Below are 25,900 nucleotides of genomic sequence, written 5' to 3'. Positions count from 1 at the left end.
CATGTATCTTTGATGGGGCAATTTGTGCGATGCGTCATTATGCCAACGTGTTACGTTATAGATCGGTAATCGGGAATAAAAAACTTCGCGGAGACACGTATAATTTTCTTATTAATATGATAAGTGCCAGCAGTGGAATCCACACTACTACGTGTGTCGGCAGCAGTCTAGTTATACATAAAACATTTTTTACATTCCACACGTTGAGAGCACGCCCTCCATAAGTTTCGACATCCGATCTCATGTTGTATGGATTTTAGGATTAAATAAATTTTCCAAACACAGCATCCTCTAGAATCGAAGGTTCACGTTCGATATGACTGATATCATGTTTGAACCGAATTTCTGGACGTACAATAGTAGCGCGTTTGGTGGCGAGAAATCAGGTAGATCCAAAAGGACCACGGGGAAAACAGGACGAGACGGCATTCCTAAACCGTGAATCCCTCCGCGCATCTCCTCCACGATCTCCTGCTTCTTCTTCTCGTTCTCCCTGGTTTTCATTATACATCGTCCTCCGTCTCGTCATCGTCGTTGTACGCGACCCTAAAAATATACACCGACGTGTACTCGCTGCCACAGTTATCTACCTTCCACTCGGAGGAAACTCGACCGAGTACACACACCGTCGAACGGGATTCCAAAAAGTAGAACATCCGGCAACACGCTCGCTCATCTGTTCTTACGCGATCATCCGTCGTGCTATGTATGTATGTACGTTGTACGCGCGTGTACTCGCTCGCTCGCTCGCACGCGGTTTTTGCCGGAAGAACGTATCCAGCGCGAAGAGACGGCCACAAGCGCAGGAAAAGAGACACCGTCTTGCGTGTCCAAGCCAACGACCCGAAGAATTATATCATCTTTCTTCTCTATAATAAAATTTTAATTAAGTAAAGTTTTATCTCGCGATCTTCATTCCATCCGTTCATTTTTTTTACACACTTCCATAGAAATTTTTTTATCATTACAGTTTAAAACAATTAAATTTTTTCAAGCTTCAACGCGTATCATCCTTGTGGATTTTTTTAATGCAATCTTCCTCATTTTTATTCATATTTTCTAATAGCGACATAATGTTTTCCTTCTTTTCTCAAAACCAATTCAACCGCAACGGGATAATACGCACATTGTGATCGTCGAAGTTAAAATATCACGCCCGTCTCTTCTCTGAGGGAAAATAATATTTTACATATACGTTCCTCGAACGAGAAATGCTAATGGTTGTCGGAGAGAACCGCGTGCGTGATGCCCAGCATGGCCGTTTGACCTTTTGAAAGAAAGGAAGGTCGTCATCAAGTCTCTTTCTCTCTCTCGACAAGTCCAGCGCCAACTGCATCAGCAATATGACTGAGGAATGCCGCGTACATCGTTTCTCTTCAACGCGCGTTTCGGTCAAACTCGTCTCTAATTAAAAAATAATCTTCTTTCGTTAAAAATAATTTTGATCACGAGAGAATTTGTAACGAGCAAAAGAGTAATTATGTTTAAAACACTTGTAAAAAATAAAGCAAAACATGATATCAAACTTTTTTATTTTTAAAACCTTTTTAAAGCCTTTTTAAAACTTTTCTAAAACCTGTTTACTCTAACAAGTGCGTCTTAAAGCATTCTAAGCGATCGGAGTTTACATAGAATTTTCTAATGTAACCGGATGTAAAAAACAATAGGTGTTGATAAGAAGAGTGTAGCAGAAGATACGTCGAAGAGTAAACACATGTTAGTTACAACCAGTCGAGACAAACTCGTTGATACGTTGCGAGATAAAGTTCCATTATTTCAGTGAAGTCCCTTTCGACTGTCAACCCTCTTATATATATAAGGCGTGCATTAAAACCGATCGAGGTCGTTGTGTCCGTCACTGTCGACGCAGGTCACCGATTAACCGCCTTTCCTGTGTGCTCACCGACAGTAGATGAGCAAAAGTATCCGGTTGCGTGGAAACACTTACATACTTCAGAGTAGGGTTTCCTGTTTCTACGCTTTCCAGAAGTTCTTAACTTCGGACACAAACCTCGTGTGCGATGTAAGAAAAAAATGTATTAAACAATACATAGAAATTTTGTGTGTAGTTTTTTTTCTTTTTATTTACAAAGTCACTGTTTAGCAACAAGACAATGACTCGCAGCGAGTATAATGAAATGTTGAAATCGCATGTTTGCGATGCGTTATTACAACTTTGTGCATGGATTTCTGGCAGGGTAGACAGTTTAATGTGATGTTTCTTCGTTGCGTAGGATGGGAGCTGCGAGGCATACACTGTTATAAATTCTTCAACATCAGACACTCTTGGGAAAAAGCGGCGGAACTATGCAGGAGGTAAGCCACGCGCTATTAATCCTTCCTTTTATTAGTTCAGCTATCTAAAGTTCGACCTTAATAAGAGACCGATGTCTCTCTTGTAAAATAAAAATTAAAAAAAAACGCGATATATATCGCAACTTGTTGGTTCAGTTATCTCGAGGGAGAAACGAATCTGGGAAGAAATTCTCTTCATTCTTGTATGGATTACGCGATGTTAACAGCACAGATCTTGACGATAATCTTGATCATCTGTTGTAGGTACGGGAGCGAGCTGATGGTGGTGGAGTCTTACAGCGAGAACAATATGTCGGCTAGTATGATCGGCCGGCATTTCGATCGTTACTGGCTGGGACTCGCTTCGCTCGACGATCTGCGAACCAACACTCTCGAGTCCGCCGCAGCGATGCTTGTCTCTCAATATGCCGGTTCGTAATGCACAATTCCGTTCTTGCTCGATTTACTCGCCGCATTCTGCGCGAGCGAATCTCGTAATCCCGGGTGTACCTTGAGCACACGCGCGCGCACAAACACACACAGAACCGCGCTTCTCTCTGCTTTATTTTTCTTGTGCGCGTGATGTCTTATTCCTCGCTCTTCGCCATTAACGATCGACTACAAGACCTTGACCGATATTCCGTGTAATATAATGGAATCCGCAAATGCGTCTCTTGAATCACAAAAAAGATAAAAATTTTAGAGAATGTCATATGTTATAATTCAATTTTCTGAAAATCCATTTACTGTAAATTGAAGATCTAAAAATTTTTTAAATTTAACTTTAAAACCTTGAGTTTGATTAGAACTTTTATAGAAATTATATAAATATTATTCGAAAATTTGAAAGATCTCTAAATTGAATATAGATTAATTATAGTTTAATTGTGACGTATTCTGGTCGTGAAAAAACAGCTAATTATTACAGAAAAAACATTTATTAATGTCAATTAATATAATAAAACTCTGGCTTGATTGTTTCTGAACGTATTACAAAATTAAGCGGACTAACAATAATACGCGCGCGCGCACGTTTCGCTCCGATCTTCCATACGCGCGGGGCCAGTTTCTATCAGGGTCACGGAAACGCGGAACTCGCATACATACACACGGCACGAAGACACACTTTTCCCACAACAATGCTCAAAGACATGTCGTCGCTTTGTGTCCGTTTTGCTCGCAAGCTGCAATTTCCCCCGCGCATTTACACACCACTGTCCGCACCACTAAACCGCACTATTAATTACGCGCTAAGCGCGCGCGCGCAATTAACTGTGTATTATCGTTACAGCAGCAGGTGCAATTATCAACTAACGTAATAACACATAAGACGAACTTGATAGTCCCGTCCTGCTTAAATGATACGTGCACATATCATTTAAGATATTGTTCATTATTACCTCCATTTAATTATTAGGTACATTTTGTTGCACGAAGCAATAACAAATGATATACAAAACGTTCGTTACGGCCGCAATTAAAAAAAAATAAAACTGTCATCACCGACATTTGCGAGAATTATGTTTTTACATGTGTGCGTTGTTAAAAAATGTAGGTTTCTGGGCGCCGAGACAGCCGAATCCGCAGTCAGGCGAGTGCGTAGACGTCGTCTTGACGGACGACCGACAAACGTGGGAATTGACCACGTGCGAGTCTCTTCTTCCTTTCATGTGCCGTGCCAACGCCTGTCCTTCCGGTAAGACCGTCACGTGAATCGCTGGCAACGCGACCGCGTAACGGCGGCCACGGCAAGCTCTTCATATTTCACGCGCGGAACGGGACGTGATAATCTTCCGTGACGGAGTATCTCTCTCTTTTCGTAGGTTCGTTCCACTGCTCGAACGGCAAGTGTATCAACGCGGCGTTCAAGTGCGACAAGCAGGACGACTGCGGCGATTATTCCGACGAGTTGGACTGCCCGGCTAACTGCCAGTATTACATGGCGAGCAGCGGCGACGTCGTAGAGAGCCCGAATTACCCACATAAATATGCACCCCTCAGCAATTGCAAGTGGACTCTGGAAGGCCCTCAAGGTCACAACATTCTCCTACAGGTGAATCTTCCATTTAACACGAGTCGACGTATGTCGTGTATTTCTAAATCAACGAAAAAAAAATCTATTGCAAATATCTATTGCAAATTGTGTTAAACCATCGAGTTCCTCATAAAAAAATTCATGTGTACCGCAAAGTGCGCGTTTTTAAGTCGAATGTATCGCATCTATTGTTACCTCCTTTCCGCGTTGCAGATTGATTGGTTGGCTGATTGAGTCGAATCGAATCGGTAAGATCGAGAGAGTAAATAATGACAGAAAAGCGATTTTGACAGTTTGTCGTACACGTGGAGAAAATTAAACGTGACTAAAGTAAAGTCACGTGACAGGAAAAAGTAGAAAAACAACACGTGACTAAAGTAACGTGACTGTAAATTATATTATATATAATATTAAATAATATATATTATACATATAATTTATTAAATATTTATATTATACTTTATATTGTATTATATGTATTATATACCTTCTACAGTAAGGTCACTGACCTCGGCCGCGCGACCTTGGTGGGATCACTGACCTCGGTCGCGTGACAGCGGCGGGGTCACTGACCTCGGTCGCGTGACAGCGGCGGGGTCACTGACCTCGGTCGCGTGACAGCGGCGGGGTCACTGACCTCGGTCGCGCGACCTTGGTGGGGGGGGAGTCACTGATCTCGGCCGCGCGACCGCGGCGGGATCACTAACTTTGGTCACGTGATTACGGTATATATATATGTGTGTGTGTGTGTGTGTGTGTTTGTTTGTATTATATATAATATATATAATATTCTCTTTTTTACTCTTTTCCTTGTCGCGTGACTTTAATCACATGTTTATGTCTATTCTTCTCTTTTTCTTTTATTTTTCGAGTTTGATTTTCATGCATTATTTCTGACATCTCTTATATGTACATCTCTCTCATGTGTATTATATTGTTTGTAAGACGTATATATCAGCTGTCATTGCGGTGACAGGTTGTGTTTACTGGCACAATACGTTAAAATAAAAAAACAATAACAGCGTGCGCGTAGTGCACGCCTGTGTTTACTAGTAAGTTATTGTAATCATAACTTGTTATTTTTAGTTCCAAGAATTCGAGACCGAGAAGAGTTTCGACATAGTTCAGATCCTCGTAGGCGGTAGAACCGAGGAGAAGTCCGTGAATCTTGCGACTCTTTCGGGCAAGCAAGAACTCGGCAGCAAACTCTTCGTCTCAGCCTCGAATTTCATGATAATAAAGTTCAGTACTGACTCTTCGGTAGAGCGAAAAGGATTCCGAGCTTCGTGGAAAACCGAGCCACAGGCTTGTGGCGGAATTCTCAGAGCGACACCGCAAGGACAAGTGCTTACGTCCCCGGGTTATCCGCAAAATTATCCGGGCGGTCTCGAGTGCCTGTACATTCTGCAGGCTCAGCCTGGACGTATAATGTCTCTGGAGGTAAAGCGTTTTGTGTTAAACGAAATTCAATATTTGACATTACAATTTCTTTGAATGAAAAAAACAAGGATGTGTATTTTTCTGCTTTGATAGATCGAGGACTTGGATCTCGAGACGAATCGGGATTACATTCTCATAAGAGACGGAGATTCACCGATGAGCCGACCGATTGCACGTCTCACCGGACAATCTGAGGACAATCCGATTGTCATTATGTCCACCGGAAACAATTTATATCTGTACTTCAAAACGAGCCTAGGCGATTCCCGTAGGGGTTTCAGTATTCGCTTCACGCAGGGTTGCAAAGCTACGATCATCGCGAGAAACGGAACGGTTAAATCGCCTTCTTACGGCCTTAACGATTATCCCAATAATCAGGAATGTTTGTACAGAATTCGAAATCCCGACAGAGGACCGCTCTCCCTGAAATTTGTCAATTTTGACGTTCACAAAACAGACTACGTGCAGGTGAGCGTAACACATACAGTTTCGATGTGTTTTATGTATACCTATACATACGTGTGTGTATATATGAAAGATGTGAAAGACAAATTTAAATTAATTCCATTAAATATATATAAATGATGAAGCTTCACACACACACATCTGTGTTTGATGGGATTATTTAACTTTCATCTGCTTGCGAAATGAACAGATATATGACGGCTCCAACACGAATGGACTGCGTTTACATTCCGGAAGCGGTTTCACTTCGAACACTCGACCTAAGATCACGCTCACTGCGGAAAGCGGAGAAATGTTAGTGAGATTCGCCTCCGACGCTTTGCACAGCAGCAGCGGCTGGAAAGCTGAATTTTCTGCCGGTGAGCTGTGTAATCTTTTAATACAATATTTATAAATATATATACCTTGCATTTTTTTATTTTTTATTTTTTTTCTATTACATTGATCTTTGCGTGAAAAACTGATGTATTTTACTAATTTCGAAAAAATAATTGTTTTTAGATTGTCCGCCATTACAACCTGGTGAGGGAGCTTTAGCGTCGAGTAGAGATACAGCTTTCGGCACGGTGATTACATTTTCATGTCTGCTGGGACAGGAATTTGCCACCGGCAAATCGAGAATTTCCACGGAGTGTCTGCCCGGTGGTAACTGGTCTATCACGTATATTCCTAAGTGTCAGGAAGTTTATTGCGGTCCAGTGCCTCAAATTGACAACGGATTCTCGATCGGTTCTACGAACGTTACTTATCGAGGATTAGCGACCTATCAATGTTACGCGGGATTCGCGTTTCCAACCGGAAGACCGACGGAGAAAATTTCCTGCTTGGCTGACGGAAGATGGGAGAAGAAGCCTTCTTGTTTAGGTTCGTTAAAAATTGTTTTGATTGATACCGTAATTACGTATAAAAAATTAAGATTGGCATTATTACAAAAATTGCACGTTTTAAAATCATGTATTCACTTTTTTTCAGCGTCTCAATGCGCCCCGTTACCAGAAGCGCCTCATTCCAACATAACTATCTTGAATGGAGGTGGTCGAAGTTACGGTACGATCGTTAGGTTCGAATGCGAGCCTGGCTATGTACGAAGCGGACATCCGGTCATTCTTTGCATGAGCAACGGTACCTGGTCCGATCAAGTGCCGACGTGTTCGCGTAAGTAAATATTAATGATATACAAAAAAGACTTTCTTTTACACTACTGTTATATAAAATTACGAAATTTATTTGTTCATAGGTGCTAAATGTCCGCTGCTGCCAACAATAAAAAATGGATTCGTCGTCGATACGAACATAGATTACTTCTTCGGCGATGAAGCCAGAGTGCAGTGTAACAGAGGCTACAAGCTAACCGGATCAAATATCATACAATGCGGACCGTATCAGCAATTTGATAACGTGCCAACTTGCGAAGGTAGATATTATTTAAATATTTGTTGTTCGAGAAAGTTCCGAGTATTATATTTTATTCGTATTTTCATCGCGACATCTCGAACGTTCGCAAAGGCTGGTGGTTCCGTTTGAATATAAAAATCTGTTATTTATTATGATCACGGTTCGGAGACAAATAAGCTTAACCTTGTGGAAAGCAGCCTGGTGTCACGTGCCGATTTTTTGTTGAGATATTTCATGGGCTAAACACGTGTAACCGTTGCGAATAAAATATGTTTACTCGAAAGTAGCGGCTCGTCAGTTATTCCTCACTATATGATACGTCTTCGCCGGTCGAAAGCGAACGGAACCCCAGCTCGTCTGGCGAACACTTTTAAACTCACACGAGAACATTCGGTCCACGATCATTATGAATAAATTGTATAAATAAAATCATCGAGCTTGAATTGTTACTTCCCGTCATTATAACCTGTTGTTGAACCGGCAAACAAAAAAATAACTTTAGTGTAGCCCTGTCGAAGTCTACATTTACAAAACTAAATATTTATTATTATCATTGAAACAACACAGTTTTTTCTATTTTTTTCATTATTTATTTTCAGATATAAACGAATGCACGTCTAGCCAATGCGATCTGGCCTCTACGGAATGCATAAACAATCCCGGCGCGTTTACTTGCAAATGTAAACCTGGTTTCGCACCGACAATGGAGTGTCGGCCCATCGGTGATCTCGGGCTCATAAACGGTGGCATTCCTGACGAATCGATTACAGTTTCCAGTTCGGAAAATGGATACACAAAAACCGTAATACACTCTCATTTTGTAACATATTGTTAATCAAATTTTTTAAATTTCTTTTATTGTGTTATATCTTTTATTGTGATATTAAAGGGAATTCGTTTGAACGGCTACGGCTGGTGTGGCAACAATATCGAACCAGGCGCGAATTGGGTGATGATCGACATGAAAGCGCCTACGATAATCCGCGGTTTTCGCACGCAGATCGTAAACAGGCCCGGCGAAAACATCGCGTACACTACAGCCGTACGAATTCAGTACACGGATGATTTGACGGACATTTTCAAGGATTATACTAATCCGGACAAAACGCCGGTAGAATTCAGGATTCTCGAAGCGACCCTCTCCGTATTGAATCTTCCGGTGCCGATCGAGGCACGCTATGTGAGATTCAGAATACAGGATTACGTTGTTGCGCCGTGCATGAAGTTGGAGATAATGGGCTGCACGAGGCTGGAATGCACCGACATCAATGAGTGCGCTTTAGGAAACGGCGGTTGTCATCAGAAGTGCATCAATAGTCCTGGCAGCTATTCCTGCATGTGTAACACGGGCTTCGAACTGTACAAAGGCAACGGCACCGCTGGATACAAACTGGCAAAATCAGAAACCGGCGAAAAGGACGGCGACTTGTATCAGAGAAATAAAACGTGCGTGCCGGTGATGTGTCCGTCGTTGACCGCGCCGGAAAACGGAAAACTATTGTCGACTAAGGTAAAATAAAAGTAAATAATTTATGTGGTTGTCTAAATAAATTTTTTTTATAGACTAAATTTTTTGAGAAACAAAACTTTGTTCTACAGGAGCAGCATCATTTCGGTGATCTCGTCAGATTCCAGTGTAACTTTGGTTACGTACTGTCTGGATCTTCCGCTGTAATTTGTACTTCTTCCGGAGTCTGGAACGGAACTGTTCCCGAATGTCAATGTGAGTAATATGCAAAATATTTTAAAATAATCATATATACGAATTTTGTAACAAGAGAGAAAACTAATTTTTATAACGAATAATTATCTTTTTCTTTTTTTTTATTTATGTTGTTTCAATAAATAAATTAAATACAATTTCTAATTGTAGACGCAAAATGTGTATCGTTACCGGACGACAAAAACGAGGGGCTTTCTGTGATTCGGAACGACGAGACCAGTGTGCTGGTGCCGTTCAAACAAAACGTCACTCTCAAGTGCGGCAGTAACGGCCGCTACTTGCGCAATACCGCGACTTCCGGTTTCCGGCAATGCGTCTACGATCCTAAACCTGGTTTGCCTGAGTATTGGCTGTCTGGCTTGCAACCGGCTTGTCCTCGCGTGGATTGCGGGAAGCCTCTTCCCACTCCTGGAGCCGAGTATGGCCAGTACTTGGACACCAAGTACCAATCGTCTTTCTTCTTCGGTTGTCAAGACACCTTCAAACTGGCCGGTCAGACCAATCGCAACGACAATGTTGTGCGCTGTCAGGCAAACGGCGTATGGGACTTTGGAAATTTACGATGCGAAGGTCCGGTTTGCGAGGATCCCGGCAGACCAAGTGACGGTTATCAGATTGCCCGTAGCTACGAACAGGGATCAGAAGTACAGTTTGGTTGCAGCAGGCCCGGTTACATTCTTATCAATCCACGTCCGATTGTTTGCATTCGCGAACCCGAATGTAAGGTCGTAAAACCACTTGGCTTGACTTCCGGACGAATTCCAGACTCAGCGATAAACGCCACTTCCGAGAGACCGAACTACGAAGCCAAGAACGTACGATTGAACTCCGTAACCGGTTGGTGCGGCAAGCAGGAAGCTTTCACTTACATCAGTGTCGATCTCGGTCGCGTCTACAGAGTGAAGGCAATCTTGGTCAAGGGTGTGATTACCAACGACATCGTCGGTAGACCCACTGAGATCCGGTTCTTCTACAAACAGGCGGATAACGAGAATTACGTGGTGTATTTTCCAAATTTCAATCTGACTATGCGCGATCCAGGAAATTATGGCGAGCTCGCGATGATTACATTGCCTAAGTACGTTCAAGCTCGTTTCGTGATCCTCGGTATCGTCAGCTACATGGACAATGCTTGTCTCAAATTCGAGCTGATGGGATGCGAGGAATCAATGATCGAGCCATTGTTAGGTTACGATTATGGATTCTCGCCGTGCGTGGACAACGAACCACCAGTCTTCCAAAACTGTCCTCAGCAGCCTATAGTTGTGCAGAAGGGAGCCGATGGGGAATTGCTTCCGGTGAACTTTACGGTGCCGACGGCCATTGACAACAGCGGAAGTATCGCTCGACTAGAAGTGAAACCTCAGACCTTCAGGACGCCCATTCAAATTTTCCAAGACACTGTTGTAAAATACATAGCTTACGATTACGATGGCAACGTTGCTATTTGTGAGATTAATATCACCGTGCCGGGTTAGTATAATTCGTTTTATATTATTGTCTATTAATATTTTAGTATTTTATTTTTTTATTATTAAAAAAATGTTAATTTTTTGGAAGTACAGATGTGACTCCACCACAACTGAGCTGTCCTCAGAGCTTTGTTGTCGAACTGACTGAGAAACAAGATAGCTACTCCATTAATTTCAACGAAACGCGAAGACGCATCAATGCCACAGACGCATCCAGTCCTGTGATAATCACTTTCCTACCGGAACGCGCGGTGATTCCGATTGGTAGTTTCGAAAATGTTACGGTATACGCGACTGACTACAGCGGAAACAGAGCGACCTGTCACTTCCAAGTGTTGATCCAGGCGACGCCCTGCGTCGATTGGGAGCTGAAACCGCCGGCTAACGGTGGTTTGAAGTGTCTTCCGAGCGATAAGGGATTGCAGTGCATAGCCACTTGTACAACTGGATACAGATTTACCGATGGTTCGTTCACAAAGACGTTCGGATGCGATGTCAGTAACAAATTGTGGACACCTTCATCGGTAGTACCGGATTGTGTGTCAGAAAGTAAGTTTTAGAAAATTCTAAATTGTTTTCTTAATACTTGATTTTGTAATTAATGACAGACTATATGTAAACAATTTTTATTTATTAAATAATTACATTTGCAGACACTCAGCAGGCGGATTATCACGTAATTGCCTCTGTAACTTATCGCGCGAACGGCGCCGTTTCTCGATCTTGCTTGCCGATGTATCAAGACCTCATGTCTCAATATTACACGAATCTTAATAATATTTTGACGCAACGGTGTTCGGCAGTTAACGTGAATATGAATGTCTCTTTTGTGAAATCAGTTCCTTTCTTGATAGAAGAAAACGTTCTTAAGGTAAGAAATATATCGAGTATGTGTGTTTGAAAATAAATTTTATTTTTATTAATTATTTTCTATTTTATACTTATTAATTATCATCAAATTACATATAATTAATTGCATATCAACACATTAAAGACTAAACGAATGTTTGATCACTTTTAGATGGACTTCATATTGGTTATTGTCCCAGCAATACGTCAATCGCAACTGTACAACCTTTGTGGCTCGACATTAAATCTTATTTTCGATTTGTCAGTACCGCATGCAAGCGCGGCCATTGAACCTCTTTTGAATGTTTCTGCAATCGGAAATCAGTGTCCGCCGCTTCGCGCTCTCAAATCATCTATTAGTAGAGGTTTTACGTGTAGTATTGGTGAAGTGTTAAATACGGATACCAACGATGTTCCTCGTTGTTGTGAGTAATTTACTTTGAGTTATTTAGCTCAAACAACACATATTAATAATTTTCTTATAAAAGAATTAATTTTAAATATTTTTTTATACTTTCAGTGCACTGTCCAGCCGGAACGTTTGCCGGAGAGAAGCAGAAACAATGTACACCTTGCCCGAAAGGTTTCTACCAAAATAACGATCGTCAAGGTACTTGCTTACGCTGTCCCTTCGGCACATACACGAAAGAGGAAGGATCGAAGAGCATAGACGACTGCATACCAGTTTGTGGTTACGGCACGTACTCACCTACCGGTCTTGTACCTTGCTTGGAGTGTCCCAGAAACAGCTACACCGGCGAACCGCCAGTAGGAGGGTACAAAGATTGCCAGACTTGTCCAGCTGGAACGTTTACCTATCAACCGGCCGCACCCGGTCGTGATCGTTGCCGTGCCAAGTGTTCTCCTGGCACGTACTCGGACACGGGATTAGCTCCTTGCGCTCAGTGTCCTAAAAACTTTTATCAGGCCAAGCACGGAGAAACCACCTGCGTCTCATGTCCTACGAACATGTACACGAGCGGATCTGGTTCGGTGGGTCCTGAGGAATGCAAGCCTGTTCAGTGTACTGAAAATGTGTGCCAACATGGCGGTCTCTGCATGTCTTTGGGACACGACGTACACTGTTTCTGTCCGGCTGGTTTCTCCGGAAGACATTGTGAGATCGACATCAACGAGTGCGCGTCTCAGCCGTGTTACAACGGCGCTACTTGCATAGATCTACCGCAAGGTTACAGGTGTCAATGCGCCACCGGGTATTCCGGTATAAACTGCCAGGAGGAAAAGTCGGAATGTAACAACGACACATGTCCCGAGAGGGCTATGTGCAAAGACGAACCTGGATATAACAATTACACTTGTCTCTGTCGATCAGGATATACTGGAATTGATTGCAATTTTACGGTAAGTCTTTTCTTGTAAAACTGTTTTAATTAAAAAAAAATTAAATAATAAATAAAATAAATAAAAGTAAATAAAAGAATATTTACAGTTATTTAATTTGATTTTTATACGTATATTTTTTTTCTTTCAGATTAATCCATGCTTAGCCAGCGGAAATCCTTGCAACAACGGTGCGACCTGCGTGGCTCTTCAACAAGGTCGCTACAAGTGCGACTGTCTACCAGGATGGGAGGGTCAGAGCTGCGAGATCAACACCGACGATTGCGCTGAACGGCCCTGCTTACTCGGTGCCAATTGTACCGACCTAATCGACGACTTTTCCTGCGATTGCCCGCCAGGATTCACAGGCAAACGTTGTCACGAAAAGATCGATTTGTGTTCTGGCAATCCGTGTCTGAACGGGATCTGCGTAGACAAGCTCTTCAGCCACGAGTGCATCTGTCATCCGGGCTGGACTGGCGCGGCCTGTGAGACTAACATCAACGAATGCGCGTCCAAACCCTGTAAAAACAATGGCCAGTGTATCGATCAGATAAACGATTACACTTGCACCTGCGAACCCGGTTTCACAGGCAAGCAATGTCAGCACACTATAGACGACTGCGCTTCCGATCCTTGCCAAAATGGAGCGACATGCATCGATCAACTGGAAGGATTCGTATGCAAATGCAGACCTGGTTTTATCGGATTGCAATGCGAAGGCGAGATTGATGAATGCCTTAGCGATCCTTGCAATCCGATTGGCACTGATCGTTGTGTGGATCTCGACAATACGTTTGTCTGTCAATGCCGCGAGGGTTACACTGGTTCTTCCTGCGAGATCAACATAGACGATTGCGCATCCAATCCTTGTCTAAACGGCGCAACATGTAGAGACGAAGTCGACGGCTTCAAGTGCATATGTCCCGAAGGATGGACCGGAGTTTACTGCCAGACGGACGTCGGCATGTGTCAGAATCGACCTTGTCAGAACGACGCCAATTGCGTGGATCTGTTTTTAGATTACTTCTGTGTGTAAGTACATACACAATACGTATATTTATGATAATTTATACAAATGAGTAAATTTATTGAAATTTATTGTACATTTTTTCGCATTCACAGCTGTCCGTCCGGAACCGATGGCAAGCAATGTGAAACGGCGCCGGAACGTTGCATCGGAAATCCGTGCATGCATCACGGTCGCTGTCAAGACTTCGGTTCTGGCTTAAATTGCACTTGTCCCGACGATTACACGGGTATTGGTTGTCAATACGAATACGACGCCTGTCAAGCCGACGCTTGCAAAAACGGCGCTACTTGCATCGACGAGGGTCCTGGATTTACATGCATATGTCCTCCGGGATACACAGGTATATATCGATTTAAAAGTTTTACGTCAGTCATTAATCTCATCGTTGCACGACAAATAAATAAGAATAATTGTTTTAATTATTACGCCAGGCCAAACTTGCGAGGAAGATATAATCGATTGCAAAGAGAATTCCTGCCCGCCGTCGGCAACCTGCATCGATCTTACCGGCAAATTCTTCTGCCAATGTCCGTTTAACTTAACTGGAGACGATTGTAGAAAATGTAAGTTTTTTCGAAATGATTTTTTGAAATCATCAAAATAACATTTTTCTGTATAATTAGTTGTTAAAATTAATTAATTTCTGATTCTTTCAGCTATCCAAGTCGACTACGACTTGTACTTCAGTGATCCAGGACGCAGCAGTGCTTCGCAGATTATTCCATTCTTTACTGGTTCAACGAAGAGCCTAACAGTCGCTATGTGGGTGCAATTGACACAAAGAGACGAGACCAGTGTTTTCTTCACTCTTTACGGAGTCAGGTAAAATTACTTCACACTTTTTTTTAAGTAGGTACAAATTCTTTTCTCTTCTGTAAATAATAATGATTTAACATAATTTTTTTTTCTTCCAGTTCTCCGCACGTTCCAACAAATCGCAGACTCATGCTTCAGGCGCACAGTAACGGAGTCCAGGTATCTCTCTTCCACGATCTGCTGGACGTCTACTTACCATTCCGAGAATATACTACTATAAACGACGGCCAGTGGCATCACATCGCAGTTGTGTGGAACGGCGAAAATGGCGGAGAACTAATCTTAATCACGGAAGGTCTCATCGCTAGCAAGACCGAAGGCTACGGTAGCGGCAGGTCACTTCCAGCGTAGTAAGTATATTTATTTACAATATACAAAACATTTATTTCAAATTTTTCAAAACAGGATAATAAAATATAAATATCTAGACACACAATTCAAAGACAATTTTGATCTTTTACAGCGCGTGGTCGGTATTGGGAAAACCACCGAACGAAAACACGAAGGGCTACACAGAATCGGGCTTCCACGGTCATCTGACTAAAGTGCAAATATGGAGTCGCGCATTGCACGTTACGAACGAAATCCAGAAACAAGTTCGTGATTGTCGTACCGAACCAGTTCTTTATCAGGGTCTGGTGTTAACTTGGGCGGGATATGACGATACCACAGGTGGTGTTGAAAGAGTCGTGCCGTCACATTGCGGACAGAGAGTTTGTCCACCCGGTTACGGCGGCAACAAGTGTCAGCAACTCGAAGCCGACAAAATCCCACCTAAAGTGGAGCACTGTCCGGGCGATCTCTGGGTGATCGCGAAGAACGGATCGTCTATTGTCACCTGGGATGAGCCACGTTTCAGTGACAATGTTGGTATCAAGAAGGTTCAGGAGAAGAACGGACATCGATCTGGCCAAACGTTATTATGGGGTACTTACGAAATCAGTTACGTGGCTTACGATCATGTCGGAAATTCCGCTACTTGCAATTTCAAGGTTTATGTACTCTGTAAGTAAAATTCATTTATTAATCTGTATTTTTTTTTCTTACTTGATATTTGAACAGATTCTTGTCATTACAGCGGACTTCTGTCCGACACTGGACGATCCCATTGGAGGCACACAGCAGTGCAAAGATTGGGGTTCGGGAGGTCAGTTCAAAGTCTGCGAGATTTCTTGCAATTCTGGACTCAGGTTCTCTCAAGAAGTTCCTAAGTTTTATACGTGCGGCGCGGAAGGCTTCTGGAGACCCACGAGTGATCCTAGTCTACCTCTGGTGTACCCTGCTTGTACAAGTGAGTATTCTATTTATTTTAACTTTTATAATATTTGTTTTGTTCTTTTAGTAATTTAATCAACATCGTACGTATTCTTCTAGGCGCTACACCAGCTCAAAGAGTTTTCCGAATCAAGATGAACTTCCCTACATCGGTGCTTTGCAACGAAGCTGGTCAGAGTGTGCTCAAACAAAAAGTTCGAAACGCCGTGAATTCTCTAAACAGAGATTGGAATTTCTGCTCCTACTCACACGAAGGTAACGTATACTTTCTCCGAGTAAATAATTTCTTGTCGAAACTAAAACTGCGTATTTTCTAATACATTAATTTAATTTTAGATTAAGTAATATAAAAAACAAAAATTGCATAACAAATTAAATTAATATATCGAGAAAAAATAATTATAATAAATTATTCAAATTAATTGACAATTTTCTTATATTTTCCTGCTTGTTTAGGAACTCGTGAATGCAAGGATCTTAACATCGACGTGCAGTGCGATCATCGCATACGCGCAACAAGAGAAACGAGCGAGGAGGACGGCGGAACGTACGTCGTTTCTGCTGCTGTGCCCGCAGAACCGTAAGTAAAACTATTTAATTATTTAGAAAAAAAAAACGTTTAAAAACTTTTGTCGATGTTTTGTCGATTATATATAAATAAACATATTAGCAGCTGCGATTCATTATTGCTCAGCCGCGTGAAAATTCTAAACTCATTTTGTTTACATAAATAATAATATTGCAGTGTCGTAAAATCACGGCTTGCTTTTGTGCTACGATCATGTTAATCATTTGATTCATTATACGCATCAGTGTATGTAGTCATGTCTCTGTTCTTCGTTTCGCATAGTAAAAATCTTCGTACTGAGAATTCTTCTTACTTGTGTTGCATTCATAGAACGAGACAGGGTCGCCAAGGCAGTGATACCTACGAGGTGGAGATCTCGTTCCCGGCGATAAAGTAAGGACATCTCGATTCATGCCACGCGCAATTCAATTCATTTACATGTCTTACATACTCGCCATACGATTATTTCTAATCATTCATTCTAAACAGTCACACGATATGCAATTTATAATCATTTTCCGCAGAATTACATATACGTTTTGATGTTTTCACTGTGAATAACTTTTAGAGGTGTTCCATAAGTGTCAAAAAAAAAAAAAAGAAAAAAACGATAACTAACGACTAATACAACAAATCGGGGTTCAAGTACTTTTTAGGAAAATAAATAAAACCTCTGGTGTGCACGTTGTTACTAACCGATCACAACCGATCACCGTACAAAACAGATGGGACATCACAGAGAAGTGCAACAAGTGTCCATATGTTTTTTTTTTTCACAGTTTGAAGCCAAGCTGTGAAGTAGATCGCAAATTTCTTATTAAAAAAATTTATTATTTCATTGTGCCATTGAATTATAAAAATAAAAAACTAAAAACAACAATTCGAACATTTAAATTACAGGATTCGCAAAGATTGGTTAAGCACAAATTCGAAATTCAAATGTGATTTGATAATTAATAGTAATTTTTTATTTTGAATTTCTATGCGTACTTATTTTGGTGTTCGGCAGCTTTGGTTTGCGATGATAAAACTTTTAATGTGCATTGACAATATACAGGTTCGACAAACCACACAGATATCACCGAGATTTTCACGAATATATAAAAATTATCTATAAATATGTATTAATTATAAGCAATTACTAAGGGTATGAGTGCGGGGTTTAACCTGCGACACGCAAGTTTACTGACGAAGATGCTGTTCCAAAAGACAAAGGCCGCCTTAATTACACTCGCCTCAAGATAACGGCTGTACATATATGCGCCCAAATCCTTTCACGCCTGTTGCTACCGCATAACTTTTCGGTTTATTTACAAAAAAAAACATTAATTTTGTTTTGTATTGTGTTCTACAGTGATCCAATTCTGAACACTAATTCGAACGAGCGCTCCACCGTACAGATGTTGCTCGAGAGATTAATTCTTGAAGAGGATCAATTCGACGTGCACGACATTCTACCTAATACCGTGCCGGATCCTGCGTCTCTCCTTTTAGAATCCGATTACGCCTGTCCGATTGGCCAAGTTGTTATGGCGCCTGATTGCGGTAAGTATATAAAAAAGAGTGTTTATTATATTATATAAATAATTCGAAATTTATACGTACACGATTTTAAAATATGAAATAGATCCTTGTTTTATGGATAAAATTGATAATTTTATTTGTAATGTCGTCGTTTTGCAGTGCCATGTGCCGTGGGAACTTACTACAACGAAGAGACCAGTCAGTGCGTATCCTGTCCCATCGGCACTTACCAGAGCGAATCCGGACAACTGAAATGCAGTTCCTGCCCAGTGATCGCTGGTCGTCCCAGCGTGACAGTAGGTCCTGGCGCGCGCAGCGCGGCAGATTGCAAGGAGCGTTGTCCCGCCGGCAAGTACTACGACGACGCGGTCGGTCTTTGTCGCAGCTGCGGTCATGGATTCTATCAACCGAACGAAGGCAGCTTCTCTTGCTTGCTCTGCGGCCTCGGCAAGACCACGAGAACGTCCGAGGCGGTGTCCCGCGAGGAATGCAGAGACGAGTGCGGATCGGGACAGCAACTGGCCGTCGAAGGAAAATGCGAACCCTGTCCGCGCGGCACATATCGCACTCAAGGTGTGCAAGCATCCTGCCAGGCCTGTCCTCTCGGTAGAACGACGCCGAACATGGGATCCGCGGCGATAGAGGAATGCTCGCTTCCGGTTTGCGAGTCTGGCACTTATCTCAACGGAAGTCTCAACGAGTGCGTGGAGTGCAAAAAGGGAACCTATCAATCGGAACCCCAGCAGACCTTCTGCATTCCGTGCCCGCCTAACACCAGCACCAAAGGACCTGCTGCTGTGAGTTCTTTTTCCTAATATTAATATAAATATCTGTATAAACGTTTACAGAAAATATTATTATAATTCTACATAAAATTAAAGGATATTGAAAAGCATGACCAGAATATTTATATCTATTGACAGACAAGCAAGGCAGACTGCACGAATCCGTGCGAGACCAGCGGCGAGGAGATGCACTGCGACGCAAACGCGTACTGCCTGCTCATACCGGAAACGAGCGACTTCAAGTGCGAGTGTAAGCCCGGATATAACGGCACCGGAACCGTGTGCACAGACGTATGTCTGGGTTACTGCGACAACGAGGGTGTTTGCCTGAAGGATTTGCGCGGACAACCATCGTGCAGATGCAGCGGCAGCTTCACCGGCAAACATTGCACGGAGAAGTCCGAGTTCTTCTACATAACCGGTGGCATAGCGGGTGGCGTCATCTTGATCATCATTGTGGTGCTGCTTGTCTGGATGATTTGCGTGAGGTTAGTAACTCAAAGCCAATCAATCAATACGCGATGTGCGAGATAGTCGACACTCTCGAATTTGTTATCGAAAATGAATGATTCAAAGATATTGATCGCAAGTTAATGTCTAGTCAAGGCAATCAATAATACGCAGCATCCAATGTTTTTTTTTTTTTTTTTTCAACAGAGCCTCTCGAAAGAAAGAACCGAAGAAAATGCTCACACCAGCCACCGATCAGAACGGTTCTCAGGTAAACTTCTATTACGGCGCACCAACGCCTTACGCCGAATCGATAGCGCCGTCACATCACAGCACTTACGCTCATTACTACGACGATGAGGAGGACGGTTGGGAAATGCCCAACTTTTACAACGAGACTTACATGAAAGGTGAGAACTGTGTAAAACGTACAAAATGAGATTTTTTTTGTAATAACACTGTAATAATATTTAATTTGATTTTTTTTTAACTTAAAAACGGGCGCGATGAACATTAATTTCTTTTTTTTTTCCAGAGAGCCTACACAACGGCAAGATGAACAGTCTTGCGCGATCGAACGCCAGTATTTACGGCACAAAAGACGATCTTTACGACAGACTGAAGCGTCACGCGTATACCGGTAAAAAAGGTACAATCCAGCAAGTATCTTCGTAATCATATTAATCAACGCCGGCTCATCATTCGGCATGCGATCGTCCGAAAAAAAAAAATCTTATCAACCGGATCGGAACGCTACGCGTCGCACTCCGGCTATACTTATTTATTTATTAATTAATCTAAGTCTCCACGTGTACCTCCCGTCTTCTTGCTGTCATAGAACACGTAACAAATTTCCGCTCCACTTTTATAACGTAACGACACAAGTTGCGGAGTCATTGGGGCGCGCGCTATCTCAGAAATGTTTTCGAGCGTGCGGCGCAGCAAATAACATTACGAAATATCCATTTTGCAGATAAGAGCGACAGCGACAGCGAAGGCCAGTGACCGGGTAGAACAATGACATTCATGCCAACGTAGAGTACGAAAAGAGCGGGAGATATCAATGTAATCAGACGGGTCGACGACGGTATCTCAACCTTTGTGTGCGACGTTGCCGTCGTTCCTTCTGACCGATCGACGGATCGTGTTTTTATTTATCGAACACTCTTCAATACCATTTCGTGCGAGATTCGCTGTCGTCCTGATCGCGCCATGATACAATGGACATGAAAAAAAAAAAAAAAAAAAAAGACGAAAAGAAGAAAAGGCTCAATCAGAACCGCGAAATCTCGCGACAATACAAGAGAGTGCGCTTTTCGATCGACGACCAGCGAGCGACGCAAAGAATTTTATATTCTGGAACGACGATCGACAGAATAACAATACCGATCGTCGCTTCGGCACGCGTCCGTTGGCGTCGAGTCGCAAATTTGAAGCGCGACGAAGAACCACGAAGCAGAAAAAGAAAAAAAAACACGAGATTCGTCCGTCTTTCGAAGTGAAATTCGATGCGTGTTCAATGATTGAAGGGACTTGAGCGCGCGAGGTTGTAATTTTTGTAATTTAATACTGCGTAGATTTTAAGGACCATTCCGACATTTTCACATCGTCTCTCTCATCCACCGTCCCCTTCCTCTTTTTTTTATTAACTCACAACGATTAACGGTGCGTATGTGAAAAAAGAACTATGTGCGTATGTACGTGTGTGTGTGTGTGTGTGTGCGCGCGCGTATGCCTGCTTGTATGGTAATATAATTATACCTGTATGTGGAATTATATTTTGTTACTTGGAAGAGATACACATGCATAAAGTTGTAATATAATAGTGTGCAGGCGAGCGTATTAAAGCGCAATAAAGAGAGATTTTGAATACGACCGACGCTAGTAAAAAACACCGAGCGAGAAAAGAAGAGAAACCATCTTTGCAACGTGAGAAGAACGTAGGTTGATTCATCAAAACTCTTGAAGAACATTTTCAAGTGCATTTGTCTCACGTGACGATACCTCTTTTTATAAAACCGAAATCGTAAGCCGCCCGGCGATACGTGATAAATAAAACAACGATAAAAACTCTATTCGGTGCGGTGAAAACGCACAAAACGAAGCCTACCACGCTGTTTTTCATTTATGTTGTAAAAACGTTTTAACAAATAATTGTTTTTTTTATTAATAAAATGTATTTTAAAAACTTCCCCGCTGTTTTACTTATATTAAATTTAAATTTAAATTTAAACACATGACGTAGACAACCACTACCTGTATATATTTTTTAAATTAAATATTTATTTATTCTGTTTGATATCCGTTTTTAGTAGTATCACTCTATGCATATTTGGTTTATAATCTAAATTGGTTTTATTATTTCTACTATTACATAACGTAGACGTATTGCGCAATGTACTTATTATTGGATCGAGATGAATATTTATGTTATCATCTACAAAGTCGGTGCTGTCATTTTCTTCACATTCACTGTCGGATTCTATTTGGCTATTAATAGGATTTAACGTACTCCGTTGTTGTATTCCTGTTAAATTGTAATAGACAGTTAACAAAGTAAAATAATGCATTTAATAATAGTAATACAAGAAAATGAGGGAACATACATACCGAATTCTCTGCGCTTCAAAATTCTGAGAGCTTTAATAACGTCAGCATTGTTGCGATTATTTTTCAACACTGTTGAAATAATAAAAATTAAATGTTAACTTTTTTACTAAATTTTCAGTTGAATTAAATAGTATTTATACTTACTGTAGTTTCCAATATCATGAGCCTTTGCATAATTTTTTACCATTAAAGTGATTAGAAACTGAAATGTAAAAAAATCTCAGTTATTTTTCTACCCGCATTTGACAGACAAAAATTTTGGTTTTTGGACAAGAGAAAAATTATATTATGTTTTGTTGTAGTACTTTAATTCGATCCTCGTAATTTTCACTTTCTTGATTCATTATGAACTTTGAATTCAAGATTCAACTTTTCAATTTCACACTTTACTGATAACCATTTTTAGTCAAAGGTAAGAATTTAAAGAATTGTGTGCTTATCGCATATCTGCAATCAGATTATTACAACAAAGTATAATAATACTTTGTATCTTCAATGTGTGTGAAAAAGATCTTGCTCGTTTGTGCAGAACTCTCTCTGGTTTTGTGAAAATTTTAACACAACGTAAGTAATTTACTTGCATGCGGAACACAATTTCGAGCGCGGAAATGTGTCTGAATTAATCAAAAAGATATTTGCCACGATGTTCACGTCGTGCATTACGTACTTTGGTAACATGAGCTAACTTCAATTAAATTATAAATATTTTTTGTCTTTATACCCTTAAAATATTTTAATATTTTTTAATGGTTTTTTATATATAATTTTATATATAATTTTATAAGAGAGTTTGGAGCGTGACCATTCGGGCTTGCTATAAAGGTATCTGATCTCATGCAGGAATTTCCGTTTCGACGTTGAAAGACTGCGAAACAGCATGATAATTACCCACATATACACATGTGTGTGTATGCGTGTGTATTTGTGGGCGAAGAGAGAGGTCATTGGAATGTAAAATGCGTCAGAGAACCCTTTAATGTATTTCTTTTCCTTATACTGAAATCGTGGAAGGAATAGTCTCTTCAAGAGCGTATCGCAATCTCTCGATATATTTTTAAAAAGTGTGTAAAACAAATTAATGCAATTGCGTCATTAAATTCTTTTTTATATATAGTAAATATATATATAATATATTGTAAATAAAAATATTACCGAATAAAGTAAGCAATTATTGTCTGAATAGAGTTTGCCAATTTTATATGACTCTGAAACAATCGTGTGTCATAATATTTTGTTAACTGAAAAATGTAAAACTAGTTGGTAAACTTCCAGTTTGCACTTGCAACTCCATCTAGCTACAGTAGATCGTGTCTAGTAGCTACACCACAGTGTGATAACACTGAGAGCGATGGTTTATTGAAATAATAACTTTATCCTACTAAATGTAGAAATTGCATTTGCGAATAGCGTTTTTTTTTATATTTTTATAGTTTTTAATTGCATTTGCGAATAGCGTTTTTTTTTATATTTTTATAGTTTTTCCTTTAAATTATGTTCTATTGCTATAATAATACAGAGAATAAAAAATATAAAATTGGAAAATAAATTAACATGTTAAAATCGTCTAACCGCTTTCACTCACGTCGATTCGTACTACTAGCTTTCTTATTCCTCCAAAAAAAAAGTTATTCTTACATTCGAACGTGATACTTTCTCTTACACGGCAATCTACAATCCAATTTCAAATCATATTTCACACAATCGTTCGTCTTTAAAAAAAAATTTTACCTACTTTATTTTTGTGATTTTTAAGATCGTTATCGTTATCATATCGCTATATTAGAAATTGTGGTAAATAACGTGATAATTGATAACATAATCAATTGAATTTGAAACAATTTTCTTGATATAAATTGCTTATATAATCATTAATTTCTCTCATAAGCTCTCTCCCACAGTTTCGAAGATCAAAACTCTTCAAATAATGTGCATTTTTTTTTTTTTTTTAAGAAACTCGCGGTAAATGACCGGTGAAATATACAAGGAAAACTCAGTAACAGGCGGTCGCGCGAGAAACCAGGAGGAGGAATAATAAATTATCGACTCTCGACGAGAGAGATTATCGTCTCGAATTCCGTACATGACGTGTTCCGCTCGGCGCCGTTACGGCGCCAACGGGTGCTGCGATTCGCGAGCTGTGAGCTCACCAAGTTGCTGATTCGCCGCGAATGACGTTCACCGGCACGGATATACGCGGTGCGCGCACTGAACGCCGTCCCGTGACGTGTTTAATCCCGGCGCCGTCGCTTCTCCGGCTGCATTGCATGAACGACAATCGGAGCGATCACACGCGACGAAGCGCAGCGCAAGAGAACAGCTGAAAGTCCACCTGATTCATCGACTGCGCGACCCAAGCTTATAGTGAATAAAAACAAGTTATCAGTGCGCGCGCTAGCACGGATCGATCGAGCTTTCTTGGGTTTTTTTCTAAAAGCTCTTCCTCAGCCCAAGTGGAAGGTACACCGACTCCGATCGTCTCTGGGAGGGTGAGTAATTGCAATTATAAGGAATCGCGTGATTTTGCGATATAGTCAGTACTGGTATAGTCACTCGTTATATAATCCCTCGTTTAAGGAAAATTGTGTACAGAACAAAAATACACGTCGTAAACACACACATACATACATACATACACACACACACACATATTTATACATACACATACACATACGTCGCGACGCCTCAATCGGTGGTCGTCGTCGTCGTCGTCGTCGCCGCACCTCTCGGTTTGAAAAGTGCTGCGTAGTCGCGGGTGATCGATCGGGGCGCATGTTGACGTCGTTGCCGTCTGCGCGCCACGTGACTATATATTTTCGGGGTCGCGCGAATATAGTCGCTTCGAGAGCGTTCGCGTTTTGCGTCGCAAGGGGTTTATAGCCGCGCGCGACTACACGGAATTTCCGTGATTCCTAGATGCGCGAATTCCGGTGCCGCGACCGCGACATTGGTACCACGGAATGATGTAACTCGCGCTGGTACGCGAAAATCGGAGTCACATGCGTTCTCGCGGACGCTGGTGACGTTACGTAACTCAATAGTCTCGAGCTCGCTCATGACTGTCTGTTTTTCCGCAGTGCGTCCCCTTCCACTAGCCGATAAATCCCGGAGAAACAGAGCGCGTAAGTTGAACTTTTGCGGAAATTGTGTATCGCGGATTGTCCTAATGAGATAAGAGCTGCGCATCGAGCTCGCAATGCACACGAGCGGCAACATGAAAGGAAATTCTGAAAGAACGTCATGATAAAACAAGTCGAAAAACAAGTTATTTGCACTTTCGATAGACGAGATAAGATAGCTCGTGTATAGGAAGTGGTGATGCAAGATTTTGGAGCAGCTGTGAATTGATGACTAAGCAAATTCGCGCGCGGGATATATCTCGAGTTGGTATCATCCGTATTGAGCAATAAGTTTAACTTTAGGAAAGAAATTGTATATCAATATATACATATATATATATATATTTATATATATATAAATTATATATGTATACACAAGTATATATATATATACACATATATATCTACAAATATATATGCAAAAATTGTTTTAGCATTCAACATATGTGACAGATATAATCTTTTTTAGTGTCACGAGATAGAATCAATTCCTGACAATGTACAATATATAATTGAAAGATCAAACGAGCCCGCCGAAGGCGGGCGAAGTTTGATCGAAATTATATGAAGTGTCTCGTTCGAAGATGATAGTATTGTAGTCATGCTTGTCATGCCTTACATCACAACGTTTAGCGCCTAATATAAAGGAAACGGAAGCACTCCGTGCTGCCCTCCCGCGACTTTCCTTAAGCCCGGTTCATATTGTTT

General features: G+C 41.2%; 2 protein-coding genes across 7 annotated transcripts in view; one reads left to right on the top strand and one right to left on the bottom strand.

Annotated features, from left to right (window-relative positions):
• Positions 1–20,716, top strand: part of LOC109852887 (sushi, von Willebrand factor type A, EGF and pentraxin domain-containing protein 1) — a 35,177-nt gene extending 14,461 nt beyond the window's left edge. Inside the window, exons 4-37 of one of the 2 annotated variants that reach the window (XM_020424854.1) lie at positions 2,235–2,316; positions 2,560–2,726; positions 3,851–3,991; positions 4,119–4,348; positions 5,417–5,770; positions 5,864–6,238; positions 6,426–6,594; positions 6,737–7,099; positions 7,208–7,390; positions 7,473–7,649; positions 8,230–8,432; positions 8,520–9,140; positions 9,230–9,353; positions 9,504–10,826; positions 10,919–11,374; positions 11,479–11,696; positions 11,847–12,099; positions 12,195–13,036; positions 13,167–14,050; positions 14,141–14,388; positions 14,480–14,611; positions 14,705–14,870; positions 14,963–15,214; positions 15,328–15,869; positions 15,943–16,155; positions 16,239–16,394; positions 16,596–16,719; positions 17,038–17,100; positions 18,062–18,252; positions 18,391–19,028; positions 19,155–19,504; positions 19,674–19,876; positions 20,002–20,115; positions 20,440–20,716. In XM_020424854.1, the coding sequence (XP_020280443.1) occupies positions 2,235–2,316; positions 2,560–2,726; positions 3,851–3,991; positions 4,119–4,348; positions 5,417–5,770; positions 5,864–6,238; positions 6,426–6,594; positions 6,737–7,099; positions 7,208–7,390; positions 7,473–7,649; positions 8,230–8,432; positions 8,520–9,140; positions 9,230–9,353; positions 9,504–10,826; positions 10,919–11,374; positions 11,479–11,696; positions 11,847–12,099; positions 12,195–13,036; positions 13,167–14,050; positions 14,141–14,388; positions 14,480–14,611; positions 14,705–14,870; positions 14,963–15,214; positions 15,328–15,869; positions 15,943–16,155; positions 16,239–16,394; positions 16,596–16,719; positions 17,038–17,100; positions 18,062–18,252; positions 18,391–19,028; positions 19,155–19,504; positions 19,674–19,876; positions 20,002–20,115; positions 20,440–20,471 (10,589 nt within the window). In that variant the 3' untranslated portion in view covers positions 20,472–20,716. The remainder of the gene's footprint in view (positions 1–2,234; positions 2,317–2,559; positions 2,727–3,850; positions 3,992–4,118; positions 4,349–5,416; positions 5,771–5,863; positions 6,239–6,425; positions 6,595–6,736; positions 7,100–7,207; positions 7,391–7,472; positions 7,650–8,229; positions 8,433–8,519; positions 9,141–9,229; positions 9,354–9,503; positions 10,827–10,918; positions 11,375–11,478; positions 11,697–11,846; positions 12,100–12,194; positions 13,037–13,166; positions 14,051–14,140; positions 14,389–14,479; positions 14,612–14,704; positions 14,871–14,962; positions 15,215–15,327; positions 15,870–15,942; positions 16,156–16,238; positions 16,395–16,595; positions 16,720–17,037; positions 17,101–18,061; positions 18,253–18,390; positions 19,029–19,154; positions 19,505–19,673; positions 19,877–20,001; positions 20,116–20,439) is intronic. The other variant, XM_020425730.1, reaches the window with a different exon arrangement.
• Positions 20,717–21,737: 1,021 nt separating this feature from the next.
• Positions 21,738–25,545, bottom strand: LOC109855906. 5 transcript variants are annotated; one of them, XM_020430821.1, is made up of 4 exons: positions 24,736–25,545; positions 22,221–22,278; positions 22,077–22,145; positions 21,738–21,993 (listed from the first exon to the last, which is right to left on the bottom strand). In XM_020430821.1, the coding sequence occupies exons 2-4, from the start codon at positions 22,261–22,263 to the stop codon at positions 21,749–21,751; spliced, it is 357 nt and encodes a 118-aa protein (XP_020286410.1). In that variant the 5' UTR covers positions 22,264–22,278; positions 24,736–25,545; the 3' UTR covers positions 21,738–21,748. The 5 variants fall into 5 exon arrangements, with proteins under 5 accessions (XP_020286410.1, XP_020286502.1, XP_020286593.1 ...); XM_020430913.1 differs by having other exon boundaries at positions 24,742–25,545; XM_020431004.1 differs by having other exon boundaries at positions 24,748–25,545.
• Between the last annotated feature and the right edge of the window lie 355 nt (positions 25,546–25,900).

Source organism: Pseudomyrmex gracilis, unplaced genomic scaffold (assembly GCF_002006095.1).
Source record: "Pseudomyrmex gracilis isolate BER0280 unplaced genomic scaffold, ASM200609v1 scaffold_0, whole genome shotgun sequence".
NCBI classification, from domain to species: domain Eukaryota; kingdom Metazoa; phylum Arthropoda; class Insecta; order Hymenoptera; family Formicidae; genus Pseudomyrmex; species Pseudomyrmex gracilis.
The sequence above is the reverse complement of the archived record's forward strand: the minus strand, read 5'-3'. Positions and strand labels throughout refer to the sequence as shown.